At 39.2% G+C, this 14,930-nt stretch overlaps 1 protein-coding gene across 2 annotated transcripts in view; it reads right to left on the reverse strand.

The window, feature by feature from the left end:
• The window catches only part of SLC6A2 (solute carrier family 6 member 2), a 56,352-nt gene that overhangs the window by 17,906 nt on the left and 23,516 nt on the right, over positions 1-14,930 (reverse strand). For both annotated transcript variants that reach the window (XM_056500813.1, XM_056500812.1), the window contains exons 3-8: positions 13,859-14,096; positions 6,820-6,958; positions 5,976-6,110; positions 2,525-2,628; positions 1,709-1,833; positions 1,493-1,605 (exon numbers count right to left, since the gene is read on the reverse strand). In XM_056500813.1, coding sequence (XP_056356788.1) covers positions 1,493-1,605; positions 1,709-1,833; positions 2,525-2,628; positions 5,976-6,110; positions 6,820-6,958; positions 13,859-14,096 — 854 coding nt within the window. The remainder of the gene's footprint in view (positions 1-1,492; positions 1,606-1,708; positions 1,834-2,524; positions 2,629-5,975; positions 6,111-6,819; positions 6,959-13,858; positions 14,097-14,930) is intronic.

Consider the following 14,930-nt stretch of genomic DNA (forward strand, 5'->3'; position numbering starts at 1 on the left):
AGGAAAATTGTGTTCTGCAATCTAAAGCCTTGTCTCTGCCACTCCTAAATTTCTTTCCACTGCCCTACACTTACTGCTCTTGCAGAGTTAATTGGTTTGGATCTAGACACTTCTGATCATGAATTTTCTTCTTCTTCATTCATGTTCCTTTCACTGTGCTAAACCTTCATTTCAGTCCTTTATATTTGCTTAAATATAAAGTTGAAGTTGAAAAATGGCTAAACTCCAATCCCAGATATAATCTTCCCTCAAACTTTTGTCTAAGGATGCAGATCTTAGTCCATACAGACAAACCTCATTGGACCTCAGCTGGAATCCAAAAATCCAAACACTTTGGAAATCATCTGAATTTGACCTTTACAGTTCAGCCCTCACTCCACAAGATCTCATTCAGCTATTTGCCAATGATTATCAAAACTTCCTGCTGCAATCACATTTTTTTTTTTTTTTAGTTTTGCTCTTTCTCATATCACTTCATTCTTTCCCTTTCTTGTCCTTGAAAAGGAATGAATTTTCCTGAAGTTGTAAGCAATAGAAACACTGTGTTTTAGCATTTCAAGTAAGAAATTCCTGCATCAACTTTGTACATTCTGAATTCAGAAGAGACTTCTTTGCTTTGGAATAATAAGAAAACCCGACTCTACAAAGAGGATGAAATTTTATCCATGGTTCACTCTTCCTTTAAGACCCTATTTGGTTTTCCAGAAATTTATCAACCTTTAAGCTAAATATAACAGGATGTCTTGAGGCCTCTTTGGTAGAACAAAGCAGTACAAAAGTTGTTTGGGGACTTGATATATTTTCTGGGAATATTTTCTGGTTGAAGTTTCTGTGATTCTGAAGATCATGGTGTTGTAAAACTTTTCACATTAAAGAGCAAATACACTTGTTAGATTAGACATTTCACTGTAAGATTACAGGAAAATGCAACCACTATGGAAATATTCTGGTGTGACTTTTAAATTGTGATTAAATTTACAGGAAATTCTGTATTATGGCTTGTAGAAAAACAATAGGAGTACATTCAGACATTGTCTGTCTTGTGCAGATCAGTGACTTTCAGCACATATAATAAACCTTTCTACAAACCACTTTACTCAATGTCTTACTTGTGTTTTGAAAGCAGGGCCCCAAAACCTTTTTGCAGGTTCATAGTAGTAATAGTTCATAGTAGTGTTGTTGAGTCATACATTTAAATAGTAATAACTGTTGATGAACAGCCCCTCTGTAAGGTCATAAAAAAGTAGCAGGCAGTAAATATTTACTGGCTTGTCAAAGATTTAATCTTTTCCTAAACCTCTTACTGATGGAGAGTCTCCATCATACAGCAAGTAATAGTATTGCTATGTTGTCTATGACTGTGAAAACAGATTTAGGAAATGTACAGAAGGTTTAATTGAAATGTAACCCCCTGCTTAAGGCTGAAGCCTCTTTAGTTACAGAATAAAACAGGAAAAGAACAATGGCAAGGCTAGAAGGAAAAAATGCTCACAGAACTGTCAATGCCAAGAGTAAGGAGCATGATGAAGAACACCACAGCCCAAAATGTAGATCCTGAAAGAGTTGAAATTGCCTCTGGGTACAGGATGAAAACTAAGCCAGCTCCTGGAATAGAAAATGGGATAAAAAGGTGTCACTACATGATATTTCTTATCTCCACAAAACGGTGGGGGAAAAGGGTTAAAATAATGTAGAATTAACTTCCTACCTTCAGTAGCTACATCCTCAATTTTGACTTTGTGCTCATGAGCCATGTAGCCCAATATGGAGAAAATTGCAAATCCTGAGATGAAGCTTGTGACACAGTTAATGGTGCTAGTCAGCAAAGCATCCCTAAACATGGAGAGAACAGCCCAGTGAGAAAGAACTTTAAGAACTAGATAGGCATTTTCTTTAACATTTTTCTTCCATCCTTCTGTTCACAATGCATTTTTAATATATGTACTTCTGAATTTCTATTTCATTGGAAAAGTGATGCTTATTTTCATTCCAAAATGGAATGTTAACAAAACATCTATATGTTGGAATTTCTCAGAAGGTGAAGAGTGATTCTGGTTGCATTTCCATGGTGGTGATTCAGCAAAACACTTACAAACTGACTTGATTCAAAGTGCATTCCTAAACTGGAGCACAATGTAAAATATCAGAAATATAATCCCAAAGCACAGAAACCCTTCTGGAAGCTGGAATCTTTCTGCTTTTAGTTCCTGCACTGATAAGATTTCATCCTGTGCTCACTGTTGCACTTAATGGTACTTTTGAAAGGCAAACATCAGCACAGTTTACACAGCTGTCTAAAGTCCAAACCTAATCCCATTCTGCTTTGGAGAGCAGCAGATATCTTGGCAGGTTCCTGTTACTAAAATTTCAGTGTTTCAAGATTTGGGTTGGTTACTATGTCTACACAAAACTCATCATCATTAATATATGACTGAAGAGAAAAAGATAGCTTGAGACTTATTTCAGCTGCAGTTAGACTAAAATAGTATAATTTTGAAGCAGTAATGGAAGAATAGACTCTTACCTGTAGCAGTTGTTGTCAAACTTATTGTAACTTGCAAATGCAATTAAAACTCCAAACCCAGCTCCTAAGGAGTAAAATATCTGAGTAGCTGCATCAATCCATACCTGAAAAATGACACCAACATTGCCAGTGTCAGTCAGATACAGCAGGGGAAAAGCAAGACAATCAGCTTTTGGGAAACAATTGGCATTCATGCTAATGGGAGCCTGGCCCTGGTCTGGAATGGCCCAACCTGACTGGGTGAGGCTGGAGGAGGGCACAGCTCCCCAGAACACACACACAGACACACAGACACACAGACACACACAGACACACAGACACACAGACATTGCTGCCTGCTGGGCTCTGCAGTGGGACAGGTACTTCTGAGATTTACCCTGCACTGAAATGGTTGCAGGGTTTTTCTCCCGGTATTTCCCAGGAGAAATACACTTCCAACTGCTCTTGTTCCAAGTTAGTTTGGAATGTGAAACCAGAAAACTAAAAATAGTTAATAGGTCAAGAGTTATAGGACATTTTCTTTCCCATACTAGAGCTTCCTTTGTGTGACTGTTAGTGCACTCTACATGGTGCTTTCCTGATTCAGGAGCTGGAGCATGACTGATGTGCTGTGAACAGAACCATGCAGATTTATCTCCCAGCTTTCTTGCTTAGTTGGAGGAAGAGTTATTTCTGTGATAGCCATTAAATTTCAATTTAATTTTAAGGATTGTCCACCTGGGAAAGCATCTTAAAAGCTATAATATTTTCTGAAGTGTCCCTCCTACCAGCATCCATTCATCCAGCCAGGAACAGTGCCACAGTCCTGGTTCCCTGAACTAGAAACCTGAAAATGGCCTTGGTTAATGAGGGTTTCCCTTTTTCTGTTCTTACACAGAGATTTTTAAACAAGCATCTTCAATAGAAGTAGTGAAGTCAGTGGTGTGAATAATATTCAACATTTCTCAAAATGAGATCTGCAATGTTTGATTAAATCTGCCAAGAAATCTGAAAGAACTGTGGAAAGCACAGGATTTCATAATCCATAAATCTCTACAAAATCAGATCTGATACATCTATTCAGCAGTGACTTTCTAACAGATCTAAGTGGCTTATGAGCTCTATCTACATTGGGATCTTGGTGCAACACTTTTATATTTGGCTTAGTAGAAAGGAAGAGAGTGCCTTATCCCATGCTGACATGATATATGAAAGCACTTAAGCTGGTGATCTCTTTTTTTCTCAGTGTAAATGATAGATGCTTTTGACTGCTGCCTGCTGGACACTGTGAACCACTTATGGCACCCTAGGTTTGTAGAAAAACTTTTATGAACTGTGGAGAGTTGATTACTTGAAAGATAATATGAGGAGCAGTCTATGGAGAGTTCATTGCTAGCCAGTGGATGGGAGGATTTGATTTTCTCAAATTGTAGTTCATATAGTTTTTAGGTATCATGGATTTCTTTCAATGAATAACAAAACAATTCTGCAACCTTAATTCCTTACTCATTCTTTTTACATACAAGTTACATCTTAATGTTCTATTTTCCCACAAAGGTTGAGACCATACAGAGTTGTACTCTCTGAAAAGCATTTATGTGGATAAGAATGCAGAAGGAGGAGTGCAAAGTCTTCTATGTTTGTTCTTGGTTTTTGAAAAATTCCGATAACTTTTTTTGTTAGCAAAATTCCTGAGAATTTTTAACATCAATTTTGTTAAACTCTAGCCAGATCTGCATACTGCCACCATAAGACACTTATTTTTAGTGGTTCTGTGTCTCTGTATCTTGCCAGTGCAGCTCCACTCACTGTTTCTCACTGTTCAAGCACCCTTAAGCCCTGTTGACTCAAGGAAGGGATCAGCACCTGCTGCCTCCCAAAGGATTTAAGCACATGCTGAAGTGTCTGTTGAGAAAGAGTCTTGGCTCATAGTAGCTGATTAGAAAACAAATTGAGAAGATCAAGGTGAAGGGAAAGAAGAGCAGAAACCAGAAATTCCTTTACAATTAAGATTGAATGCAAAACATTCTCTTTGATCTAACCAAGCAGGATGTAAGACAGCAGGGCTCAACTCATGTTCATGTTTCTCATCTTCACGGCTTCTGATTGATGCATAATCTAATTTATTTTATGACAGAATATTGTTTTTGTATGTATTAGAAATAAACAAATAGGAGCATTTTACAGTAGGTAGTCATCAGTGTTTCCAGCATTCTTCAGTGTTTATGCTGTTGTAACTTTTGTAAATATTCAGTGCAGGCTCCACAAACTGGGGCACACCTTGGCTCTATGGGCTTCAGAAGAGCATTGGCAGAGCCCTCTGTGGGTCATTACTGCTTGAGACTTTGGATGTTTCTTTGGTAGATTCTTCCTTTGGAAGAAACAAAAAAAATCCTACATCACATCCAAGGATACATTGACATAGAAATGAAGTGGGATTCTGTTCTTTGGAGGCTCCTTCTTTGGAGGACAAAGATTAAACACACAAGGCTATTGCAGCAGCAGGGATCCCAGCCTCCAAAGGGGAAGGGCTGACATGACAAAGCAGTTAGTGGCACTTCTCAGAATAAGTGATCCTGAGTCTTTTATTATTCTAGTGCCACTTTTTGTTGTTGCCTGAAAAATCTAGTCTTAGAAACAAATAACTTTAAGATCATCTAAATAGCAGCTGCAGAAATATTAAGCCAAGAAAGAGCAGCACACAGAATGTCCTTCCAGAAGCTGAAGGCAGATATGATTATGGATGCCTGGTACAGCTAGTACAGCTCCACAGACATCTAGTTGAAATTGTGGTGTTATTTCCAAACAGCACTTAAAATATATAAGAAAAATATAAGAACCTGCTTTGTTCATCTTTGTGTCTTTGTATTTATGTGTATGCATAAATGTGAATTACTGGTATGGCTACTGCCTTGTGACAAAGGTGGATGAAAATCCCATATCTGAAGTTTGACTGGATTATTCCAAAATAGACATGGGGTCTGGGTCTGTTTTGAAGAAATGCCTGTTTTCAAATTTAACTAAGAATGTAAAAAATACATCTGTACTGTAATGCTTGAGGTATTTTTTCATAATTCAGGAAAAATCAAGATAGGATTCATAGAAAAGGTATAGTGCAACTATGGACAGACTGCAGACATTTTATATTTAAGCTAGCTATTCAGAATGCAGGATTTTCTTCTTGAGGGAATTCTTGGCCTTTTGAGAATTAAATTTTTGCATGACTCCAGTTTCCCGTATAAAGGATATTGCAGTTTACTGGGTGCACAGTAAAAGCAAGGACTTTTTAGGGGTCTTCAAACAGGTGTTTTGTGATCTGGATTGTTTGGGTTCAATGTGAGATAGGACTTTTTTGGAGAGTATTGGAAGCAGAAGCATGGCTATTTAACTTCAGAAGATAGCTGCAATGTTTTCAATATCAATAACAAGGGCAACAGGTTTAATGATTAGGGAATGAGAAGAGTACACTTACTGTGGCTTCTTTTAATCTTCTGAAATCTATATGCAGGTATGCATTTATTCCATTGTATGCACCAGGCAAGGTTATTCCATGTATTAATAAGACAAATAATACAACATAAGGCAAAGTGGCTGTTATCCAAACAACCTGCAGACAACAGAGATCCCAGAGGTTAATCAGAGGTCACAGAAGATTTAAGGATATGTTATAAATACAGCTGGCATTTTCTTGGTTTAGTTTGATGGAGAAGCTCTTTTTAGGACATAAGGGAAAATGCTGATACATGTCATGAGTCTTTTCATATATAAGTTTACAGACACCAGTAGGAGACAGTTTTGACAAACAGAAGACAGTGTCAGTGTGTGTTAGACTGCTGATTACTCCTTGTCTCTATTTACTAAAAAGTGCAGTCATTCTCTGATGTTAAATGATACTTTCATGAAAATGTATAAAAAGCTCTCAGATGTATCCAACTCTAGAATTTCTGTTGAGATATTTTTTGAGGGATGTCAAAGAGCGATTTCCAATGACTTTCATCAGATATTTCTCTTGAGATGGCATTTTTTGTAATAAAACCAAAGCCTCTTATACCACTGAAGTATTAGTACATTTGGCTAAGAAGAAGATGCACATTTAAGACAATTTTGAGTATTTAAAAATATTTTCTGGATGAAACCCCCCATGTTGAATTGCAAATAATACATTAATAAAATTTTAAGTTGGAATATCACACAAGGGATGTGATATTTGAGTCCCTGAGGGTGCCTCAAAATCAGTGATTTATTTTCTTGCTCTCTAAAACTTCTTAAAGTAGACAAAGAATGTAGCCAAGACAGAAGGACAATATTAACTCTACCTTTCCTGAAGTCTTCACTCCTTTCCACAGACTAAAGAAAAGAATGATTACCACCACCAGGAGGCAGAGGGAAAGCTGCCAGCGAGGCAAGCCAAGGTCGTGGATCCCACGGCTCTCGTGCAGGTGCAGAACTCCTCGCCTGCATACCAGATATACAGAGACAAAGCCAAGTCACTGGGGGAAAAAGGCTTGTGCACTTCTCATGCTGTGGGCAGCAGGAATGGGTGCTCACCACGGCAGCAGAAGCCTACTGGCATCACTGGCTGTCAGTGAAAATGCTTTGTGAAGCCTCTGTTCTCTGTCAGCTCCTTCAAATTGTCCAGAGCGTGTCTTAAGCATAAGTAAAAGATTCTGAAAGCAATTCTTGCTTCATAAGTAGAGAGATGTTTGTCCAATTCTGCTAACTAAATAAACTCTCAGAATTTAAATGAGTCAAAAAGAAAGGAAAAAACATTGGTAGTAAGACAACTAGATTTAGTGTTTTGCTTGCAGATTGTTGTTATTGAGAAAAGAATAAAAGTAGATGAGAAATACAAGCAAAAATCAGAAGAGAATGTTATGTGGGGAAAGACTGAGAATAAACATTAACAGATGGAGCTGACAGTAGAACAGGGATCTATTTTATTATGCTGGATGATATACAAGAGAAACAAATAAATTCTTTAAGCTTTCTTATATTCTAGTCAGAGCTCTAGAAATGTTTAATTAAAACAGCACCAAGATTCAAACTACATGCTCTGGAATTCATGGATTTGTGCAAAGGAGCTTGGCTTTTGCTAAGAACACACTTGTTATGGAAGTGGTGAATATTTGCTCATAAACAGAGAACCAAACTGGGGAAGAAGAAATGCCAGGGGTTGTGATCTGAAAATTATCTCTATCATTTTCTCTCCAACACATTTAAGCCATAGCCAGAAATCAGTGTTTAAGAGTTTTAGGTGTAGAATTCTCTGTAGAATTTTGTCAGACTGGCACTTTCTAGGGAGCTTTATGTATTATTCATCCCTGGACAGATTTATGTGATTATCATTTAGAAATTTAGAAAATTTTGCATAAATAAATCAAGTTTAAGGTCTTGGAGTAGACCTCAATTTTTCAATCCAAAATCAATCATAATTTTCATTTTTGATCCAAATATGTTTACACAGCTCTATAGGCTCATTCTTTCTCTTTTTATTAGAGGCAAAAGTTACTTGCCTAAATTTGATGTGCTCAATAGAAGGGTGTCATTTTTCTAAATTTTAGATGCCTTGCATCAGATTGATTTAGAATTCAAACATGTCATCACTAGTCAGTAAATTAGTATGTTAACTAACAGATGTATTTGTTAGTTAACATATTAAGCACTTCTAAGAACATCTAAGTACTTCTAAATGTTAGTAGTCATAATTATGAGATCAAACCCAAATGGCTTGCATAAACTAAGAATCAGCAAAATGGATAAGGTATAAATAGACATAGTCCTGGTCCAAACTATATTCCCTATTCTGGTAGTTAGACTATGTTTTTATGATTTAAAACTTAATGCAGATTGTAGATTGAAGATGCTAAAAGAACTGTCAGTGTATACAATGTGCAATCTATAGAAAGTAAATTGCACACTCAATTTAGAAGGCAATTTGAAGCATGATAATTGTGCTCAATTAGAAAGCTCTTCTACACACATCTTCTGTGTTATATATTTGGGCAACCATAGTTCAGCCATCACTGCTGCCAGTTTCCTTCAGAGCATGAAATGTGGTTTTCCTTTACCTGTGGAAGGTTAGGCTGTCTGCACCAAGCTGATGTGGACAGAGCCCTCTTTGCAGAGTTTGCCAAGCTCCAGGAATTTCTGTTTCACAAATGGCACTCCTTACATTCAGCTGGGGTTGTGGTGGCAGTTTGTGCCCACACAGCAGTGGAGGCAGGACTTGTGGTACAGAGCCTGTGCCTGGATCTGAGCTGGCTCCAGGCAGGCTGGGCACAGGGGCTCCTCACTGTGACTGGGCTGGGGGTGCAGGGCAGGGAGGGCAGAGAGGCTCCACTGAAGGCTCTGGCCCAGCTCTGCCATACCCAGGGTGCTGTCTGAGCTGCTTGGTGTCTCTGGGTGCTTTGCAAAGAGCTCTGAGTGGGCACAGCTGCAGTGCTGAAGGATATCCTGGCTCTGGGACAGTGCTGTCCTACAGCCAGGGCACAGGAGGGCAGCTGGGCATCTGGGGTGCAGTGCTTGAGCCCTGGAGTGCTAGGCACAGTCCAGGGGGATGCCAGGGGATGCTGCAGCATCTGGATTGTTCTCTAGATATTTCAGCTCCCTCTTGTGTTGGAGAATGGAGCTGTGTAATGGACTACAAGTTAGATTTTGGGAATCACATAATTTACCAGTGGCACCCTGGCTGGCATATAAGTTATTATTTGTATTTAATCAGAGAATATACTGAGTTGGAAGGGAACCCTAAGGATTGTTGAGTACAAGTGTTACATCACCATAGGACATCTCCAAGAGATGTCCACACCTCCCATGCCTGAGAGCATTGTCCAAACACTTCTTGCAGGCTTGGGGCTGTGACCAGTTCCTTGGGGAGCCTGATCCAATGGCCAGCTATCCTCTGGGTGGAGAACCTTTTCCTGTTATCTCACATAAACCTTCCCTGACACAACTTCAGGCCACTCCCTCAGGTCCTGTCCCTGTCACCACAGAGCAGAGATCAGTGCCTGCCCCTCCTCTTCCCCTCATTCCCCTGCAATGAGCTCTCCCCTCAGACTCCTCTTTTCCAGGCTGAACAGACCAAGTGGCCTCAGCTGCTCCTCATACAGCTTTCTCTCAAGGCCCTTCACCATTTTTGCAGCCTTCCTTTAGATGCTCTATAACATTTTAATAAACTTTTTATGTTGTGGTGCCCAAACCTGGCCTCAGTACTCGAGGTGAGGCCCCTGCAGAGCAGAGCAGACAGGACAGTGCCCTTCCATGCCCAGCTGGCTCCCTGCTGCTGTGCTGTCCCCAGGACCTGGACATGTCCCCTGGCTGCCAGGGCCCTGCTGGCTCTGTTCAACTTGCCCTCCACCAGGACCCCCAGGTGCCTTTCCATGGCTCTGCACTCATTCCCTGCCTGTCTGTACATCCAGGGCTGCCCCACTGCAGGTGGAATTTCCTTTTGAATAACAATAATACAGAGAATGTTTATCTCAGTGCGCTGAAAACTTTATTCTGCCACTAACTTAGCAATTCTGATCTCCTTGGCTACTGTGCCCCACTTCAGCACATTCCCAACTCTCCAAAATTTACTATTTCAGAAGAGCTGAATGGAAAGACCAGATGTGAATAGCAGACTATAGGGCTATCCATTCTCATTAGTTCTGTTTGCCTGATTCAGTTCTTATAGGCATTTATAAGCAGAATTGCTTATGCTGACTTTTGAAGTAGTGTTTTCTCTTTTGGTAGAAGTTGCTTCACAGTTTTTTAATGGGGATGGGTACTTGCATCTTGGGGTCCACAGTGTTGATCATTTCTGTGATCCATTTCTGTGATACTGAACTATGTGCACCCTTTGCCTGGGGTGGCATTTCCACTGAAGTCTTGTACCCTAAAGCACAAATCTACTGATCTAGAAAAGTAACCTGTGTTATATTGGGTGAGGGTTTTTTTTTCAGGATGTTCTTAGTTCACACACTTCTCATAAATTTCATAAGCATGATGTTCATAAATATGACAAATGTAGACTGCCGTGACTGAATCTTGGTTTCATTCCTTTTCTTAAGTAGGATTTTGCAATTGCTCACAGCTGGGCAGACTTGTGAATTCTGTGAATTTCCTTTACTGAATCTGGCATGAAACTTTCCTTGTAAAATTTCTCATGCAGAAAGAATGGATTACAGCCCTGAGAAAAAAAGTACTGTCAGAGGGAAATAGCTGGAGCCCAATGTTTGTTGACATTTTCAGCTTTTTCTAAAAAAATTCCAAAATTTGTTTCTACAACAGATCGTGATTTTTTGCAGACACAGTACCTTGTGAGAAGAATAGTGCTTTTGTTCCTCCAAACTGGTATTTTTTAATTGTCAGCATAAATGAAAGCAAGATGGTAACAGACTTTTCCCAGACACAAGAAAGAGAACAAATATAAAGTATGCCTGCATGTATTCAGATAAAGTGTTTAAATAGGAGCAATATGGAGTAGATAGGAGAACTTTATTTGTGATGCACTTTTGTTCTTCCAAAGGAAAAAAGTTTATATTGAATTATTTTAATGTGTGTGGAAAGGGTAGATGGTTCCTTTCATTTTTTCTTTTCAATTCCAAACCACTGAAGATGGAAGGAATTAAAGTAACATGTGTCCCTAAAGAAATGAGGAGTTGGCATTTTATTCCTAACTGGATTTCTTTTATGTGTGGCTATTACTTAGGAGAAAGGCCCCAGTTGTTATTAGATTTTAGCTTGGTTTGCCAAGTTTACAGTGTACAAATACTTTATAGTTGATTTTAATCTTCTCTAATGAAGTATTGTAGAATTCCTTCCTGCTGTAAGAAGCCATCCCCACGACATCAGTGGTGCCTTGACAACTGAAACCAGACTTGGTGAAATGAAACTCTCTACAAGGCCTCAGTGTAGAAGCACTTCAGCCTTAAGTTCTGCCCAGCTCTTGAGGCTTGAAAACAAAAGCCAAATACGTTCTTCAAGGTTCTCCTGTCATAGCCTTGACATGGAATTTGCAACTTGAAATTATTCCTTCCAAGTCTGAGGCTTAGAGGTTTCTCTGTTTTTCCTCCAGCTAGATACTGGACAGCTGATAGATTTGGCCTAGATTGCAATTTTTCCCTTTTCTCACTCAATACAAGTAGTGACAACCAGCATATTTCTGCTGAATTTGAGGTGCCTTTCTTGTAGTATTTGATGAACTGTCACATCACAAGACTCCCACTTCCTCCTACAGTTTATTCCTGTGCTGGTGGAGATAGAGACAGTAAGCTCTGGCAGCTAGAGGGCTTTAGGAAATAAATAATAGCTATAAATTCATGGTCAGGCCAGCTTAGTGTGAAGGAATTATGTCCCAAAAGGAAGTGTCTGTGTCTTTTCAGAATAATCATACCAGCTCTCTGCTTGAGACCTGTCTTAGAAGTACCTCTTTTCACTCTCCAACTGCAAAATAAATGTTTGGTGTTTCTGGCCTCCCTGCTTCCCCTCAGCCTGCCCACCAGAGGCTAAAGGTTTGTGTGTGAGTGTTCTGATGTAGCTACACAACCTAAGAGCCATGTTCAAGCTGTATCCCTTCCCATTTCCTTTTATGACTCTGGCACAAAATATGAAACTTTATAATCAAGAGATTCAACTCTCCTTGTTGTAAGAAGACATGAGCATGAATTAGGTTATTTGATACAAGAAAGAAATTGTTTTCTGATTTAGTTTATTAGGTTGGATCTGAATACACTAAGACTTTGTACAAGCTTGGGTCGACACCTGAGCTGTACAGCTGGACCTGATGAGCTCATCCAAATACTGGATAAGTGAATATAATGCCCCTTGTGATTCCCTGTTTTCACAGCTGGGAAAACAGATGTTATAGAGTGTTTTAGTTAAGTGGTTACACTTCTCATTTTTGCAGTGTGATCTAGTCACTAATAAGTACAGGGCCTAGTGACCTAATTACAGCCCAAAATTCAGGGATCAAAGCATAACAAAATGTCAAATTCCATTTTTCTTCTTAGCTTCTGAACACTGCACCTTGAATCTACTTCATGGTGAGGAAAGAACCATAATATTTCGTGTTCCAGTGTACAGACAGGCATTAATTGAGCTGTTTCCCAGATCAGTGGAACTAAATCAAAACATAATGAATCGATTCTACCACAACCTCACCCACTACAAAATCAAAATCATTACCCAAGCATGGTGTGACAGCAGAAGTTGCACAGAACCATTTAAATAATAAAAAGGCAAAGCAAGAATGTAGGGATTGCATTTTACTTTACTGAGACTTAAGCCTTTTATTGTAAGGGCAGCAGATTTCACAGCTGTCATTATTTGCCCTTTTAGTGAGCTCCTTTGAACTCAAGCCCCCATCTTGTTTTCAAAGCAATGAGTTTCATTTACCCAAACCCCTGCCAGCAGTTTGTGTATCACTACTGATCTTTCACTGTGCTGTCTTCAGAGAAGAAACAGAGGTCACAAATGTTAAAGAGCTATAAACAGAGACCCCAGGATACCTACTGGTTATTTATGGTAACAGTGTTTGTTTCTCCAGGATTGGACTAACTGCTTAGCAGGTGTGTGCCCTGATATCCTTCTATTCCCAACACAAAACTATTAATTAATTCATTATTCAGATTAATTCAACAGCTGATTTAATAGCTTGATGCTCATCCCCTTTCTTTCTCCTCATCAAATCCCATTTTCCTCTGTTAAGTCCATGATGAAAATATTTATACAGAGATTGGAATCTTTGTTCTATAGTTCAGTTGTTAATTTATAAACCTTTAAGGATCGATTCCAGCTGTTTGATTTGAATGTGCTTGTGCCTGTCTCAGCCCATGTTGTAGAACACTCTTTTGCTTAGGCATTGGTAAAAGTCTGTCTTTCTATAACCTGGCTCTTTCCTCCTGCTCAATGTTTCATCTCACTTCATTGAACTATTGAAGCAGTGGAACAGAGGTCTGCTGCTGCTCTGAAATATTTTGTGAGTAGAGAAACAGTCCAAATCAGTGAACAAATGGTTATTTTAAAGCCTTAAACTCAGCTCAGTTTGGCATGCAATCACCTCTGTCAGAATATTGCTGTGTTTCCTTTCCCTAGCAAAGCTGGTGCAAACAAAAGTGGCACATAGAGAAGATTTGTGTCTTGTCCAATTCCATTTTGCTCAGTATCAAGCACTGCATTAGTACAGGAGAAACCAAAGATCACAGAGGCAAAAGTCTTAGTCACCCAGGAATACCGACCAACATTACAGCTCCATTTTAACCTTAATCTTCTGATTCTCATTCTAGAGGCTGGATACAAAATATTTTACCTTCAAGAGGAAAGTCCCTTAAACATAGAATTTTGAAGAAATAGCAAAGTCAGGTCAACACTTACTCATAAAATTCAGCTGCAGGAGTGAGCTTGTATTTGGAGTATTTAGTACCATTGCCAAGCACTGATGCATTGAAGAGTTTGGGATCTGTACAGTTTGGGCTGTTCCAGCTGTTGTGGCAGTTTGTCCAGGGAAGCTCGAATGTGAATGATGAAAATAGATAGTAGAGAGACCAAGCTATGATAACGTTGTAGTAGAAACCCACGTAAAGAGCTATGAGTATCACTGCATAGCCTACACCTAAAGACAAAGGAAAACTAGATTATACATTGCATTTGACATGCAACAGTGTGAACAAACACTGGAGTTTAACTCAACCATACATGATTGCAGATTCATTTTAGGCCTTCACACCAATAAAAAGGAATTTTTGACATTTGCATACACTTATGCGGACACGATGTACTTGACCTCTAAACAAAAAATTGCAGAAATGGTTCTGGAAAATGACTGGCTTTTATCAAATCCAGTTGTTTGTCAGATAAAGAAATTAAGCAGTGCAATGTCAAAATTTGTCCTTGTACAGCTCCATTGCTGATTTGCTTCCAATACAGAAGATTGCAAGCCCATGTTAGGAGTGAAACTCACTTCATCTTCATGACGTCAGGGACCTTGGCAACTTCTCTTGGAAAAGTAAAGCTCGACACTTAAATGAAGTTTCCCTATGCCTCACGTTCCCACCCTGAACTAGTTTAGAACAAACACGGATCCCTCTCTTGTTTCTTTCCCATTACTACTCTCTAGATTGTCTTCCATCAGTAACTGGCTCCAAATCATGCATGAAACACTCTGTGCTGTTCCACTAAGTCTCCAGGTGGTTTTTGGGCATGCCAGTAAACTTGGTGAATATCAGGCTGGGGCTAAACTATGTGTGACATTCAACCCTTTTTACTATCTCTCCAGGACTACAGAATTCAGACTGTAAGCACTCTCCTCTGACTTTGAACACTTGCTTTGTAATTTAGTGTATCATGAAGTGTGGCTGGAGAGTCTCTTTAGCAAAAGCGCCCCAGGAAGTTGCACATTCTCCTCATGAAAATGGACATTTTCCAACATTTTGGGAGGAAATTTTGA

The sequence above is a fragment of the Oenanthe melanoleuca genome, chromosome 11 (assembly GCF_029582105.1).
Source record: "Oenanthe melanoleuca isolate GR-GAL-2019-014 chromosome 11, OMel1.0, whole genome shotgun sequence".
NCBI lineage: Eukaryota > Metazoa > Chordata > Aves > Passeriformes > Muscicapidae > Oenanthe > Oenanthe melanoleuca.